At 43.9% G+C, this 16,632-nt stretch overlaps 1 protein-coding gene across 1 annotated transcript in view; it reads right to left on the bottom strand.

Moving 5' to 3' along the window:
• Positions 1-3,535: 3,535 nt before the first annotated feature.
• Positions 3,536-16,632, bottom strand: part of LOC119463337 (glutamate [NMDA] receptor subunit 1-like) — a 168,163-nt gene continuing 155,066 nt past the window's right edge. The window contains 8 exon segments of the mRNA XM_049656667.1: positions 3,536-5,454; positions 8,685-8,830; positions 9,208-9,315; positions 10,947-11,119; positions 13,114-13,271; positions 15,535-15,558; positions 15,560-15,684; positions 16,362-16,596. Of these exon segments, the coding sequence (XP_049512624.1) occupies positions 5,077-5,454; positions 8,685-8,830; positions 9,208-9,315; positions 10,947-11,119; positions 13,114-13,271; positions 15,535-15,558; positions 15,560-15,684; positions 16,362-16,596 (1,347 nt within the window). The 3' untranslated portion in view covers positions 3,536-5,076.

Genomic DNA, 16,632 nt, shown 5'->3' on the forward strand with positions numbered 1-16,632 from the left:
TCAAGTTCAAGGAACACTATTTGATTTCTCGAGCAAGGACACTTAACAGCCTGGCACTAAGCTTAAGCTAATTCTCCTTCACAATGGTTGATTTGTTATTCAATCTCTCGCGAAACGGCTTGTGGAGCACCAGCCATTTGGAGAACCCTGGAAATGACAGCAGCGCGTGTAGTGGTGCCAGAAATAGTGTGCTTCCGCTTCGGTCACTCACCATTGTGCGTACTCACCGTCGTGGCTTGAGCAGATGTCTTCCTTGTCTTCGATACAAGTTGCGAAATTGGGGGCACTCAAATAAGGGCCTGACATTCAACGACACTTGTGTTTTCACCGCGCTTTGACATAACGAGAAGCATGCATTGCTCACCAAAATTACATTTCGACGTCTGGGTAGGAAAAATCCGGGTTTTCGTTTTACATACAGATGCACGTGATCCAGTGTTTGCATTATTAGGCTCAGCAATTGGGATTAGCAAGTCTTCTCATGCCTGCATCGTGACATCTAAACAGTCAAATGAAAAGCTGACGTTTACGGGGTGAATGATATCGTTTTCGTGATGTTAAATGTTCTGCGTTACAGATACTAACATGTTCGGAATTTTTGCAATAATGTGGTTATTATGTGATGACTTATGAGAAGTTCTAAATATTTTTAAGAGCTTTCAAAACGATGACATTATTTAAATACATCTTTTTTTCTGCACGGTCTAAGTGAAATGATCGCCGGAAAATAGATGCAATAATGTACTGATTGTTCAGAAGTTTAGCATCCATGTTTCTGATTTATTTCGCAGTATTCTTGCTTAGTTCTCAGCTGGACTGTTGTGCAAAGAAGTAGCAAATGGTCTGTCGCACGACACATAATGATTTGTCGTACAGGACGCCATCGGCATTTATGACACTGTAACTAAAGTGCTTACTACACAATACATTTTTCGTCAAATGCTAAAGTTGGCACGAGTGGTCATCGTCATATGCCGTTTCCTAAATTTCCAGGAAAAGTCATACCGCAAGCAAGAATACATAACTATTCTTAACGTCATTCCTTCAGAATGGCATTTCCGCGATGAAGAAAAAGAAACCGAATCGAGATGCAATATGCATTCCGCAGCCAAGGATGAAAGTAAATTCTATGGCAAGGCAGAGAACACGAGCAGAGGGGGTGACAGGCAACCGTGGGGGAGGTAACAAAGTAAGACGACAAAGTAAGCAAGATCGGCTTTCTAAAAAAATGAAGTGGCGGGCGTCTCTACGTGCCTATAGGCCTATGGTCTACGCAATTTCTAAGCTCTACGCCAAGAAGTGGAAGCTTACCGGTGTACAACGCGTTAGGAGATAGAGAAGCAATGATTGAGCAGTGAATCGCGGTCGACCCGTCACACCCTCTGTCGTATGAGGCGTGCCGCTCGGGATGTGCCAAACCGCTGTCTCATCTATATTGGTGAGGAAGGCGTACGGGGATCGCCTGTTAGGACTGGCATTCAGCGCCTTTGTCGAGCGTGCAAGCGCTAGAACATTGTTGTAAGTGCGATGGACGAGAGTGGTAAGACAAAGTGTATGAACTGACATATCCTGCCGAGAAGGATCGACGTTTCGTTATTCAAATACACGTCTGAGTGTAGTGTTAAGAACTGCTTAATCTAGTGGGGCCCATGTACATCCCCGTTGAGATTGACTTTTATCCTTTTTAATGTGAACCATGAGCAGTACCGAAAGAAAATGCAGTTCTAACTTCAAGCCAAATGAATCAGGTGCCACATATTGTGGCCACCAGCTTTTGAGGACATAAATACTACTTTATGTGAAACGTTGTATCATCAGCGTAGATAAAAAAAAAACTGCCTGTGAGTACATTTCTAACGACATGATATCCGGGAACAAGAATCAATGCAATAACGATTCGGTTACTTTCATTTGTGCATTCTTGTAAATAAGAATTTTCTCCTGAACAAACCAGAGTAACTTTGTACGTGACAATAGGTACACCGTGAGAAAGACAAAGCGGGTAGAAGACGCACACTGTGCTGTATTGTCTTCCTCCCGCTGTATCTGTAATCATGAACCACCAAGCCAAACTTTCCGCCCTATTTGTCCGTGGACATGGATACTATGTTTTTCGTATGTACCCGCGTGACTTAAGAAAACCGGTTTTTGTAAGATATTGCTTCGTATTAAGAACCGTCTCTAAAAGGCATCGTGTCGCTGGTCTTTTCACGGGTCGTAGAAGGCAAGCGGACACAGAGGCACAATTTCTTCTTGGTGCAACTACATGATGAAAATGTGTGATTTCACGTGAATATAGCTTGGAGAACTAAACCAGCATTGATCAGCATTGGGCCTATGATGATTTGGCGTAGCGGGAGCACTTTCATTAGAAAAATATTGTATTACGATTGAGCTTATGTAAAGTTGACAGAAGAATTGTAGGAATAAAGAGCGCAGTGTTTTATTGGTGTACATACCATATTTATTGCTCAAATGCAGATCTGCGGGAGATAGTGTACTTTAGAAATGGTTCATAAAGCCACCTGATCAACTGAATGTATAATACTGTTTTATTAGTAACTACTTGAATTGGTGCTTCGAGCACAAGAACGTATTGGTTTTGTACTGGCGATGGCGGGGCCTCTGTTTCACGAAAATAAAAAGAACTTCTGTACCTCGCTCTTCTTGAGCTTCATAAAGCACATGTTCTATCAATAAGAAGCTCATTGTTGTTTTAAGGGTCGGTGTGCCTAGATGTAAATACGGCATGGTATGTGGTGATTGACGATACCTTAAATGTGTTCTGAAACTGTGAAACTGACCGAAATTAGTAGTAAATAATCGCTCGACCTTACAACGTAAATTTTTTGAGAGGACAGATTTGTACAGCTGTCCACTGGCTTTCGCGTGAAAGACCAGGAAGCACACCAAGGTATTTTTCAGAATTATTTAAGAAATTGACGCAATAATGTTCTGGCCATTAGGCGAATTCACTTGAATGTGTTCACTGGGGGTAGGGGGGAGGGGGGGGGGCGCTTCCTTAGAGCTCGCCTTATCGAACAGGTCACACGTCGTTGTGGCTTTGTGACTAGGCACTCTGCTGCTGAACACGAGGTCACGGGATTAATTCCAGTTGCGGCTGTAGCATTTCAATGGGAGCGTAAAGCAAAAACGCTCAAGTTGCGCTCCTTGAGCGCAAGTTAAAGTACCACAAGTGGTCAAAATTCAGGGCCCTCCACTGTGACATGTAGCTCTGATATCTTGTTCTTCGCTCTGGTACGTTGAACCCCGTCGATCTAATTGATTCAATGATCACGTCACGAGAAATGAAAATTGCCACCAATAAACTATTTTAAGGGAAACTGATACTTCCACCCAAATGTAGGAATTTGCTACAATGGAAACCCAACCGGGTTCCTCGAAAGAAAGCCTCGCAGTTGAAGAAAAATTCGTCCTGGTCCGGGACGAATAAACTATTTTACTCCATTTTTAACGCTCATAGGTTGTCAAAGGTGTACCAAGGTGAAACGGACAAAAATAAACCAGACAAATGTTGAATCAAAAAACATTTTACTAGACAGAATCTCAATGAAGAACTTTAGCAACAAGTGACATAAAATTTACAACAGAAACAAGCAAAACAAGTATCTCAAACGCAGAACATAACAAACCTGTAACAGAAAGACGTCATAAACGCCAAGACAAACAATAGTTCTAACAATAATTAGAACGAAATGTTTAGTGAACACAGGTAATAAAACTGACCAACAAATGCACAAATAAAACAAGATAACGACTTCCGTTCACAAGTATCAGATATTATTTTATGTTTACTGGAAGAAAGAACAATATATTTTCTTCCCCGAAAAAGATATTCTCTAAAGATGTGTCTTCGGTGTGGTGCTGACCGAACTTTTCACAAAGCTCAATGGGAAACGAGAGGCAAGAGTCTGACCAAGAAATATCAGCACAATAAGATCTGCACGGTGATCTGGAATATCTAGATACACTGATCGGAAACACCGGAAAGGGGGACGAAATGAATAAAGTTGTTATTCTTCCTATCAGTGCCCATGCTTGGCGGAAGATCTTGCTGTTTGTAAACTTTTGACAGCGGCCGTACCTGACCGGGTCCGATAGCACCATAATATATATTCTCGCTTTGCATTACTCTTCAGCTTCAAATAGCCTTACTGCTTATTTAATGAGGCGTTTAGGACTCCTCTGTGAACTTCATTCCAGATGACTGGAAGCTAGGCCCTGACGATTCCATTTTTTGTCTAGGGGGTGCTTCCAGCGATCCTACAACGTGGAGATGGGAAGCGTATCTTGCGCCTGGAAACCTGAAACATACATATTTGAAGTTTGCTTGAACCCACTGAATGATTTTCGAGCTGTCTAGCTTCCTTGAAATGGTGTGTTTATATCAGTATTCCGACTCTACAGACAATCGGACCCCACGGCTTGAAACTTATCGGTGTCCTTAATATGACCATTAAAAGTAGTAAAATACTTAGGGGTGGGCTAATATAAGTTTCGAATCAGAATCCAATACTACACACTGACTATTCGTTAATTTCGGTAATTTCGAACATCAAAACTAACGAAGGCTTTCGCAAATACCGAATGGCAAAGTCTGCTTGCTCTTCTCCGCCTGCTAAACAATGTATCGCAATTCAACAGAAGTGAGACGACAAACGTTTTCGAAGCAATGCAGAAACAAAATGTCTAATGCAAGACTGTCTTTTTTTATTTCGTGGCGGAAGTCCACATGACAACCTGTGATTATTGCTTGTAGTCTGCGGCTTAGTGCCATAAAAGTTGACAGAAGTTGCCACATTCAGTCTTGGCCTGCTTATAATATCAATTCAGTCTTCATTTATCTATAATAAACGCTTCAATAGCTCCTCAACAATGCTATCACAATATGCCACGTCACGGCTAACGGTGCGTGAACTTCAATGTGGAGACAAGACTTTAATCTTCCGTTTCCTGCGTAATTATCGCTACCTAGGTCAACACGCATGGTAAGAGTTGCCTAGTCAGTTTTTCAAGAATACAAACTGTCAATCTAGACTGACTTGTTCTGCCAGTTCAGTGCACCATTAAAACAGGAGATGCCTTGTGTTTTTGCTTCACAGCCGCAGGACGGCTGTTCACGGCATTGTCACCACTAGAGTCCGTGTCTCGACTAGAACTTTGACTTAAGTCTCTGCTAGAGCTTCGTTCTCTGGCTGGTCGCCTTCTTCGTCGCCTTTTAGCTTTGCTCCCGGGAATCTCCAGGAACGAAGGCTCAGTGTTGGTCCCCACGGTTCTCGTTCTAGTCGCTGCGAGCACGTCCAAGTTCTTCCACATGTGTGAAAGTGGTTGCAGCTGCGGCTGCGGCGGCTCCGCGAGCTTTTCCTTGTCACCTTGACGGTTAGGCCTAGGGCTCAGATCGTAATAAGCTTCGGGATCCCAGTCCTCCCAGTGCTTCGACACACGAAGGCAAGTATGTTCACAACAGAGGATAGAAAGGAAAATAAGAGGAAAGAAAAAGAACGAGTGAGAGAAAGATTAGAACGAAACAAAACACAATGAAAAAAAGGCTTATGGTATAAATCTTTGACTGAAAGAATTGCCGTACCAAGTTGACGCCTCCTTTGCACAGGATGCCGCTGACATGGCAGAGTTACAGAACACCTTGATGAAGCCTCTGTGCCGGCTTCAAGGCAGTATTAACAGTATCGGGGTGCCATGTAGCAGTATGAAAGGAAACCCCTTGAGCAATGTGAAAGGGCACCAATGGCCCCTTGAATGAATGAACGATGATTAAAAGCTGCAGAGTCTAATTTTATCGAGCAATGGTCTGTTAAATTAGGATAGCCATGGGAGAGAGATTGCCAATCAGAGTTAGTTATTCGCGCGACTTGTTGCCGAAATTAAGATGCTCAGTTTACCGCTGCCTTGCCAAGTTGCAAATAAAAGTACCGGTAGCGTGATTCCTGTTGTTCTCGCTTCGTTCCTGCTGCTCGTTTTATGCAGGTTTCAAACAGAAGCAAAGAAAAAAAAGATAGTGTTCAAGAAATCGACCATAGTTTAGCGTCTACGTGACCTCTCCAAACAATCGATATGTTGACACAGATCAGAAAATTGTTACGACATGGGAAACGCGAGATAGTGTCTTTGCAATTTGAGGTATCTTTAATAAAGCGATAACATTCTTATTTGCAACCTTGCCCAATTTAGATGGTCGTGGCCATTCTCTAACAATAAAAAACGGGAGGAATGTCAGATGGCTGCTGACTTTCTGAGCATGTTGTTGTCTTGCTGAGCAGGCAACATGGAGCGCTGGACGGGGTGTCTGAATAGACAACTTGCTGCTGCTAGCTGCCGTCTGACCTAGTAGGCAACTTGGGTTAGTGGGCATGGGCCACTCAATATGTTGCCGAACAGATAGCTTTGATACGGCATGTGTGATATCGGTGCACTGTTCATTCTTGACCAATCCCCCAGAATAGATGTGCCAAGGTGACTACGGCTACTGGGGGTTGCTACGAAGTTTTAACCGGGGTGCTGTGGTTACAAGGTATGCTGTTTCGTGGTATCATTTGGCACTGTGGTTGGCAACGAGATTGCCACTTCGTGTGTCTACTGATGTGCCAATAAGATTTCGTGATTCACAGATGGCATGGGGATATGCATCAAGTTAGACTTGGACATTCATCTTCAATGGTTTATGCCTACAATATTTTTTTTAGATTTGACAACCAGCTTTAGGACAAAAGACATTCTTGTGAAATAATATAAAGGGGCATTAAGGTATAAATAGCTTTTCTCTAAGCTATGACTTGGTGGCATAGGTATGGGTTCGTCTGGCCCTTAAAAACTCCTTCTAGACACGTTTTTTTTCTCTAATCTCGCAGCTGTGCTTAGAAAAACATCTTTAAGAAACAGAAACTTTACCTCGGGGGCTCCTATCTAAACACATGGGAACGGAGAAAGCGCTTTTCTCCCCAACCACCGCACAACATTTGATGGTGTTCATTGCATTTAAAAGAGTAAGTTGAAATATAGTGATTTTTGGTAATGAATTTTTTATTTAGGCCGTCGAGGTTTTAAAAAAGATTGCGAAAAACTTCAAAATTTCAATAATGCAACTATGAAGTTTACAAGTCTGTCCCTCAGAAATGAAGAGCGACATCACAATTCTGTCAACTGCACCTAATAATACATGTAAAACGCACAAAACTAATGCATTATACACTCCTCTACAATATACCCCTAATTTGTTACTGGGACGCCGGAGAACCCTCGTAAACATTGTAACGAAATCAAGCTACAATATATATATATATATATATATATATATATATATATATATATATGTACATATCAAATTTGTTTGCTTTAGATGTTCTGCCGGATGCAGTTTACAAAATCGTGAGATTTGTTTTTGGTGCAGAAGTACAGATTTGTAAGGACGTGTGCTTCTATTTTTCTTTAAAGAAGCACAAGGCTTTCTGTATTCTATTAGGTGGCATGGGAGTTGGCCCTGAGCTGAAGCGTCCTCTTAATAGGGCACTTATCTGTGCTTACAATCGACTAAAATGTGCAGTAGCTTGTTTGCTAATTACCACTTCATTTCGATTAGTTATCGTTCAACCAACTACCTGTTTCTGAAAACTGATAGTTCATACAGAACTTACTTTGCAGCTTCGCATTTTCCATTTTTAGTTGTTTTTCCGTCGTAAACCGTTACCTTGCCATAGCTTCTCATTAGTTATCGAAACGCGCCTCTCTGCTTATAAGAATTGATACGTCACGCTAGACAGTGTGCGCTGAGCAGAATACACCAAGGTGCTGCCACCTCAAACAATACTGCCGATCGTCATAACGCAAACCAGTTCGGTACTATACCAGGTGTTTTATAGCTGCACCAAATTTTTAGATATTGCCTGTAGCAGACAGAAAAAGTTTAATCCTTAAGCTAAGATTACTCAATGAGGCGGGCATTACTAATACGAGAAATCAAAATGCTTAGTTGCGTATTCAACTTAATTGCATTAATAAAGCTCTTAAATAATTGCTTTACGGCACAGGCTGCAATTTACGAATTGTAGCCGGTGAGTTCGCAAGGAGTATGCGTTTGGAACGAATGTTCAGGATTACACTAGTTTTGAGATATTAATATTTTTTAGTGTCCGACGAAATACGTTGGCGTTCCCGTTACCTAGCTTTGGCCTTCAATGGATAAAACAGCGTTTTCATCTTAAAAACAGGTAACTGGAACAACAGCATTTTTACAAGTCGGACGGCGCATATCTCGAAAATGGTGCCATCTTCAGACTTCAAGTCAATATGCCTTGCAAATTCAGAAGCGACAATTTGTAAACAGCAATATTTGTTGTGAATTATTTACTCAGAGCCTTATTAGCGGAACTTTATTACTTAGTCGATCCCACATTCGATCGCTCGAAGAAGTAATGTGCGCCTCATCGAGTACCTTATTTAGGTTAGGTTAGGTTAGGTTAGGTTAGGCCAGGGGGCCAAGACCTCATCAGGCTTTCTCGCCTTTAGTATTTGCTTCCCGCAGGGAAATTTTGTATTCTTCCTGCAAAATAAACATGTTTAATATTTGATGTTAGGTTAGGTTAGGTTATGTTAGGTGCAGCCGAAGAAAACACCATATAGATCGGTGTTGTACCTGCATGTGAACTCACCTCAACAGCTCCGCGCCATTTGTCGGCGGCGTGCCTGGCGAGCTCGAGCCTCCGTTGCTTGCGTGTCTGGTGCTTTTTGTACACGATCTCTATCACAATGAGCCCTATACCACCCACGATACCGGCGCCCACCAGGATGAACACGCCTGCGAGAAACGCCTGGTTCACTCGTACGCATTACCACACTAACAAAGCACCCATAAAGCACTAATTCGCATCGACAAAAACAAAATGTCGGAGAACATGTCACAGAAGCAGTTCAACAGGAAGACTATCACGCTACTTAGAATTGTCAAAGCATGAATAGAAACGTAAGCACCAACATCTCTACTGCCAAGTGTCAACACAAAAACAGTACAGAATGAAGCATAACGAGGATACTTAAAATTCTCAAATCACTAAGAGGAAAGTGTGCGCGAGCATTTGTACTGTCAAGCATCAGCGAGAGCAGGAAGACGAGTCACAAAAGCATTTTAGCCGAAGGAAAAAGATGAGAATCCGGAATCGTCATCGGGTTACTGACCCGCCATGTTGGTGAGACCCAGCGTTGCCGGAGTGCGTTCATTCTTGGTTTCGCATTTTTCGCCGTCGCGGATTATCCATTTGCTGTCTAGCTGTTCCATGTAGCCACCTGGATCGCAAGAAGGGAAACAACGGCGAGAGATTAGCTAAGACCTGTACCGCGCTCACGAAAAGCTTTTAATTTTTTGTTCTGTAAACTCTTTTGAACGTGTTTGCTGTGAGAGCGAAATGTAGCGGTTTTATTTGAACACACATACACACGCACAAATAGAGTGTATTATTCTCTGGTAATTTGTCATTTTATTCATTTATTTTTTAGTTCAGTATTATAACTTCTTCCTTTATTTTTGCTGTATAACATAGAGAAATAGAGCAGCCGAGGTACTCTTTACCTGTTTACCTCTTTACAGAGAGGTACTCTGTACCTCTGCAGCAACCCGTGTGTAGCAGAACAGAACAGCAATCGGCTTTCAAAAGACAGAACCAGAGGAAGGGCATAGAATCTACTTTCAAGCCAGTGCAGCAGACTCGGACAGAGTGCGATGCTACCACCTGCTTATTTGTATTATTGCGAACACTAGTATCATAATTCCGGATTGTGTACTTGACACTCGTTTCAACCGCATGAAATGCTTTCAATTCGCTGGAACATTTCAGAGCAAATCGAATCAGTCGCGGTACCTACAGCTGGAGTCCACGTAAACCCTATGCCTGTAAACAGAAACCGAGGTCAAAAGCCAATGAACTTGCAGTATACCAGTCTCTATGAACACGCGATTAAATTCCATTGCCGAAGCCGTTCTTGATAATTCACAACAGACTCGCGGCAGACTGCCTCAGTCGATATACAAGACGAAAATGGTTCGTCTGTGCCCGACCAACCGGATCGAAACCGACAAGCTCATAAGATTCCATTTAGGCTCGCGCACTCGTCTGACCAAGGTCGAACACTTTCGTGCCGATATAAAGATGTAAGCGATCTTGCGCGCGACCGCAACAAGCGACGTGATAGAGATAGCTGTCGCGTCCACTCGTCGCCTACAAGTCAAACCCCACGCGAGCGACGACTTTGAGCGACGTCCCCCGGGTGCTGCTGGTATGAGGGCACCGAAACTGGCGTGTTCTAATAAATTAAGTCGATCTGTTTTGCTGCGCAGAACAGCATAAAATATTTTTGAAGGAATTGCAGTAGGCTTTTCTCTTTTTTTAAATCCTTGCCCGCATCGAAATTCGGTCGTTTGCTCGATTCGTGCGACAACCGGTGGTATGTCACCGATGTACAGTCAACTACAAAAGTTTACGGACCACTGGATCTCAGAAAACTTTCGATTCCCGAGCAGCCTGTAGCAGTAGCCAGTAAAACTGTACACGAGAATGTAGTCAATATATTCTAGTCGAGGTCCGAAATGCAAACATACCAGGCTGCTTGTGAGGCTGCGGATATATTCAGCGTCTTGTGAGATTTCATGGTCCGTAATATTTTGTGGTTGACTGTACATCGTGTCCCGGCTTCACGCTATTGGCTAGTCGCTCATAGCACCTCCGGGCGACGAGCGACGAATTCTAGATTTCCAGAACCGAGCGAACAAGAACGAGAGATCTGTTCGCGCGACGGCCCGTTTTCGTCGCTCGAAGGCGTCGCTCGTCGAGCACAAAATCGCTCTCATGGGGCTTGGGCTTAATCGCACGTGGACAGAGACGGTAAAAAAAAGAGAGGATGTGCAAAGCGTCTCAACTCACTCTCGTGCATCTCCAGGAGCGTAAGCGTGACCTTGTCGACCCAGAAGGAGTTGCGTTGTAGGCCGATTCCGTACCCCGAGCGACCAAACTGCTCGCCGGCGGTGACCAGGTCGCAGTGCTGAGCCGCCTCGAATTCCAGCCGGGAAGAGTCCCAGATGAATGCATCCAATTGGCTGGATTCCATCACGTGATCGCAAGGGACGCGAAGGAAGATAGAGCGGTTAGAATGAGCATTTTCTTGGCGCCACTTAGCTGCAGCGTGAACATTGAGACAGTCATTCGGGACATTCACTCGAAGAGTCATCGGGGGGTGAACAATCTATATAGAAGGTCAATCTATTCGGACAATCTATATAGAAGGTCCGTAGATCGTTTACTTATAAAGCCTGTAGAATGTCTTTAGAGTTTGAAATAAATTATCGCTCAACTTGGGCGTTTATGAGGGAAACGGCCCTTTCAGGTTCCAAAGATTTGTGACCTATAAAAATTTAGCTTCACCACATTTCTCGAATCTTTAATATCACGAAAAGCGTACAACCACAGAACGGATGAAAAATTTTCTATTTTTTTGTGAATTTTGTCAAGTTTACAGAATGGGGACTCCATATATGACAACCATCTACAGGAACATCAGCAAAGGATCAAGTCAGAAGTGTTTCAAGATGTATGTGATAGGCTTTAAAGGGGTCATGACGTGGTCGTCCTGCGATTATCAGTTTATCAGTGTAACTGAGAGCACATTCTAACCGAAAATTTCAATTTGAAATCGCTGCCTCTAGTCCCCTCCCATCGATGACTGCCATCTTGAAATGGGTTGTGTGACGTCAAGAAGTGCGGGGGTCAACGCTGTGTCGTCTGCTCCAGAACATTCCGAAACCACGCACGTGTCATGCCGGACGTTCCTTGCTCCGCAGGGTTTGGCACACAACGGCACAACAAGGGTATCGCCGTTACATTGTGCCCACAATCCTGCCATTCATGCGATAAAAAAACACCAGAAAACAGAACGTTGGTAGAGCTATCCCTGCCGGTCAGACAGAGATAGCTCATGCGGAAACTAAACTGCGCGAGCTATCCCTGTCTTGCCGGCAAAACGCACATGCGAATACGAAACTACACGTGTACCGTGCATATATTGACCACGCAGAACCAATTTCGTCACCAGTCAGTGTTGCCAGCTGCTGTACGGTTCAGCTGGGATATAACTATAGAAAGATTCAAATACAAATTTTGCCAGCTTGCTGCGCAACACGTATGGTTTAACATGCAATGCATAATTCATGTTAAGAAATTTGGTGTCATGGATCCTTTAAATAATATTTTCATCAGTGATTTTGATTTCGATGCACTATCTTGGCCGGCACAGTTCATACATCGCCCGGAAGTGACAGAGGCTACTTTATACGAGGTATTGTGACAGTGGCTTGCCTTTTCTGCGTATGCTGCCCTCTTATGTAATTAACGCCCAGAAAAGGGGCCTTTAAGGGTTCAATAAATGATAATGATCACTTATTGTCACCGTCTTTTGTATGTGCAAGTCTGTATACTTTGTATAGCCAAAAGGACAAGTCTGCGGGAAGACAGAACAGTCTATCCGAAGTCTGTAGACAGTACATACACGGTCTCTATTCTTTTTTTATGAGCGCACTTTGTACTTGTTTCTTTAAAGTCTGCTACCTGCCCTCAGCCGCAACCGCGACAAATGGGTTCGCTCACAGAAGGAGCTTCATCAAGTCGTGTAGTTGTCGATTCCATCTCTGTCTCAGCAAAACACACCTCGCAAAGATCACATGACATATTCAGTTGCATCTCAACAAAAAAGTCGTCCCGAAGGCACCAAATATAATAGAAGCGGAACAGAGTTTCTACAGTGGCTTCTAGGGAAAACACTCGGAAGGCGGGAGATGGAAAAACAAGACGATGAGCAAAACGAAACAAGGTGAAAGCAGGAGCCAACGTTTCGACAAGTGGACTTGTTTTTTTTTTCAAGGCTTTGTAGGCTTAAAGGCTTTGAAAAAGGCAAGATCCAATACAAGTCCTTTGAAAAAAAAAAACACGTCCACTTGTCCAAACGTTGGCGCCTGCTTTCCCCTTGTTCTCATTTTGCTCATCATATAGTGACTTCTGTACGGCAGAACAGATAATCATGCTGTGGTGTGTGACTCACTTGTTCTTCAGGGCCTCAATACCTTCTTCCACGGTCTCATAGTTCTTGCCCTCCATGATCCTGTACATGTTGGACAGCTCCACTTGTCGCCGGAAGTACATGTCTACGGCGCTCCCTTTCACCGTGGCGTAAGTAAAGTTCTCCGAGGGATTGCGCAACTGAAACGCAAGCAGTGCGAAAGAAAATGAACTCAGTGTGCACACGGGCCGAGCGCTTACCGACAATTTACTTGGCTGATATGTAGAACGTCGATAAACATTGATCCTTGTACTTAAAATATATCAATGGCCAAACGAACGTCGACCAAAGACCGAACAACCGCCCACCGAACGTCGTTAGGGCGCTATGTTGACTAGCGAAAACAAAATAAAGCAGATATATTATTACGCGATAGTAGCTGTGATAAGCAAAGTGCTGTGGAAAAAATATCACTTCACATCTTTTTCGAATTTGACCTTAACGCCTGTGTCTTGTTATGTTAACAAAGCGCGAAAAGGTTGGCTGTGCCGAATTGCAGACTTGGCGAAAGTGCTATTTCTCTGTGTATTAGTTACAATTTTTAATGCACACATAACTGATCTGCTTATGGTAGAGAACTGCTTTATTGCTGGTATTTCACTTCCCCTAATGTCATCTTTTCACTCATTGAATGCTTCATCGATTTGGAAAGAGCACGACTAAAAACGTGTTGTGGCCATCACCCGTACCAGGAGAAATAACCAAAACAATGAAGTTAAGAAGGGAGAAGAGTTTAGTGGCGATTTAGCGGTAAATGCGAGAGAAGTTCGTTAACATTACGTTGAACCTCCTTGAGGTCATGGATACATGATGTAAACAGCGTTTACAACATTGCAGATCATTGTTCAGGGGCTCATTCGGTACACGTTGTGCCTCTTTGAGGAGCGAAGTGCAACTGATGGTGCGGACCACGGTCGGTTGCACAGCATATATGAACGAGGAGGAAGCAAATCGAGGGGCCCGATTATTATTATTAGTCAAATCATAAGAAGCCAACAAACAATAACACCAAGGGCATCATAGGGGAATTATTTGTAGTCTGTAACTGAGTAAAAAAATGGCTGAGGTTTAGCTCTGGTTAAACCTTGTCGAGTAGCGATAGCTACAGACCCCGGGCTGCGCTTAGGCTTCACTTGTAGTTAGACATGTTGTTATTAGTGGTTTCCCACTAGACTAAGAAAGGAGAGACGTGGTCACCCAACGGGTAAAACTGTATTTTTCACACCAATGAATACGCTTCTATGATCCGTAAAGTAATGGGCTTTTGTGGCGACATCGTCAACGGCGTAGTTAGACTAATCAAAATGGCGGTTGCCAGGCAACGGCGGACACGCGCCTGTGGGAGCGGTGGCAGCGCGGCGACCGCGACGAGGCGAGTTGCCGGAGAATCGAGGCCCGTGGTGTGACGTCACACAGAGGGCGCGGTGAGCGCCCAACGGCAGGAGCGGTGGCCGCACGGTTACGTGACGCCTGCCTAATGTGGTATGTTCCACATCCACCGCCAAGGTTTGTGAGTGGCGGCGCTGGCTAACACTCCCAGGGTTAGTGCTAGTAGACAGACATAAATACTCCAAGAAGTGGATTGGAGAACGGCGCCGCGGTAGCTCATTTGGTAAGGAGGGCGTGAGATCGGGCTTGTTGGTAAACATGCTTTAAAGTTTGCATAACAGCAAAGGACATCAGAAAGCACAGAGGAGAGAATAGATCGCTGAAATGTCTACCGCTTCAGCTACAGCGCTCTGTTCTCCCTTCTGTCCCCTCTGATGTCCTTGCCCTGTTAACCAAACTTTAAATCAATTGGTAAGAATATCGCACGCGTATTGCGAAGACGTGGGTTCGTGTCCCACCTGCGGCCAGTTGTTTTCTCATCCACCTTCATTTCCTTTTATTTATCATTTCTTTATTTGAATACAGATAATTTCCCCTATACTGTCCTTGGTGTCATGGTTTGTTGGCTTCTTAATTATGATTTGACTATATATATATATATATATATATATATATATATATATATATATATACCACACCCACATGATCTAGTAACAGTAAGCTCTCCCATCCCCTCTCTACTTCTACCACGTGACCGGCTTTCCACATTTCACACACATGCTTTTTTTCCCACTCTAACGCTCCTAATGCTATCGCATTAAAAAGCCCTTATGGCGTATTCAACTAGTTGTTTTAAAGCCCTCTGGCGGCGCCCTGATGGTCGCATAAAACAAGAATGAAGCTTTTTCACAGACAAAGGACTTCATAGCAGCATTATTCCAACTTTCTTGTAGTTCGAACGTGCTTATTGCCATTGCAAAGCTGAGCTACGTTGTTAAACGACCTCTGAAGCTTCCCAGGAGCGCCTGGAAATGAACAGTCGAATGTGTCGATAGAACACGAGCTGCCACTTGCCCTCGGGTCGTTGATACCGGAAAGCTGAAGATTCGGGCTTTTCTAAGACGAGGAATGCTGCCAGGTTGGCAGTGTAGGAGGCTACCACAATCATGGCAAATCCAGCCCAAACCATTCCTAGGACGCGGCCGCTGAAGCTTCTTGGCGTGCCTGCAGGATCGAAACAGAATCACCCATCACCATCGTCATTATTCCTATCGCAAAATTTCCGCTGACTCTGAGCCGAAGCTGCCCATTTTTCTGGCGATGATAATGCGGAGAAAGTTTACGATCTATTAGGTTGCACTGATTTAGCGTAGCTGCAATAAAGTTTTCTACAAAGGCTACTAGAGGAATTCCGACGCTGAGTTTGTTTAGCAACCACGGGAATAACGGATGTGCATGAATTTATGTATTCGTGGCTGTGGCTCGAGACCTTCTTTAGGCATTACTTATTCCACTTTACTTTTTTTATATTCCTAAACTAGGAGACGGCAATAGGTATACGTACGCACACGCATATTTATTACACGCACACACATTACACACGTATTACACGCACACGCACACGCAAATTTGCATTCATACTAGAATATTTCGTTGAAAATGAACTAATTGGTGAACCCCCTCCCCCCCCCCCCCCAAAAAAAAAAATTGCTTGAAGGTAGAAGTACAAAATTAGGCAAATCCACGTAATATACCCATCATTCCCATCTAGACTGATCGGCCATGCATGAAGCTCCCGTATACACTAGCGCCCTCTAGTTGCCTCTACTAGTTTTTGAAGCACACTTCACGGTTGCTCCTTCTTGTCCTTGAAATCAAAATTTACAGCATAGAAGACGCACCTTCAGCAATGCCGCTGTTGAGCAGTACTCCCCATGCAAACCAGATGGCGCTAGAAAGGTTGAGCGCATCTTCCTCGGTCGCATCGCTGTTGGGGAGCTTGTATCGACCGAAGGGGCTGAACCGGTCGAGCAGGTACAGCGCTAGCGCCACCACGTGAACCGAAACCATCACCAGAATCCATAGCGTCTTTTGGAAAGGCTGAAGAAATGACGCCAGCGTAGAACTCTTGTCTTGCTGCGGGGGCCATGAAACAAAAGAACCACCCAAGGT

This window comes from Dermacentor silvarum, chromosome 9 (assembly GCF_013339745.2).
Source record: "Dermacentor silvarum isolate Dsil-2018 chromosome 9, BIME_Dsil_1.4, whole genome shotgun sequence".
Classification (NCBI taxonomy): Eukaryota; Metazoa; Arthropoda; class Arachnida; order Ixodida; family Ixodidae; genus Dermacentor; species Dermacentor silvarum.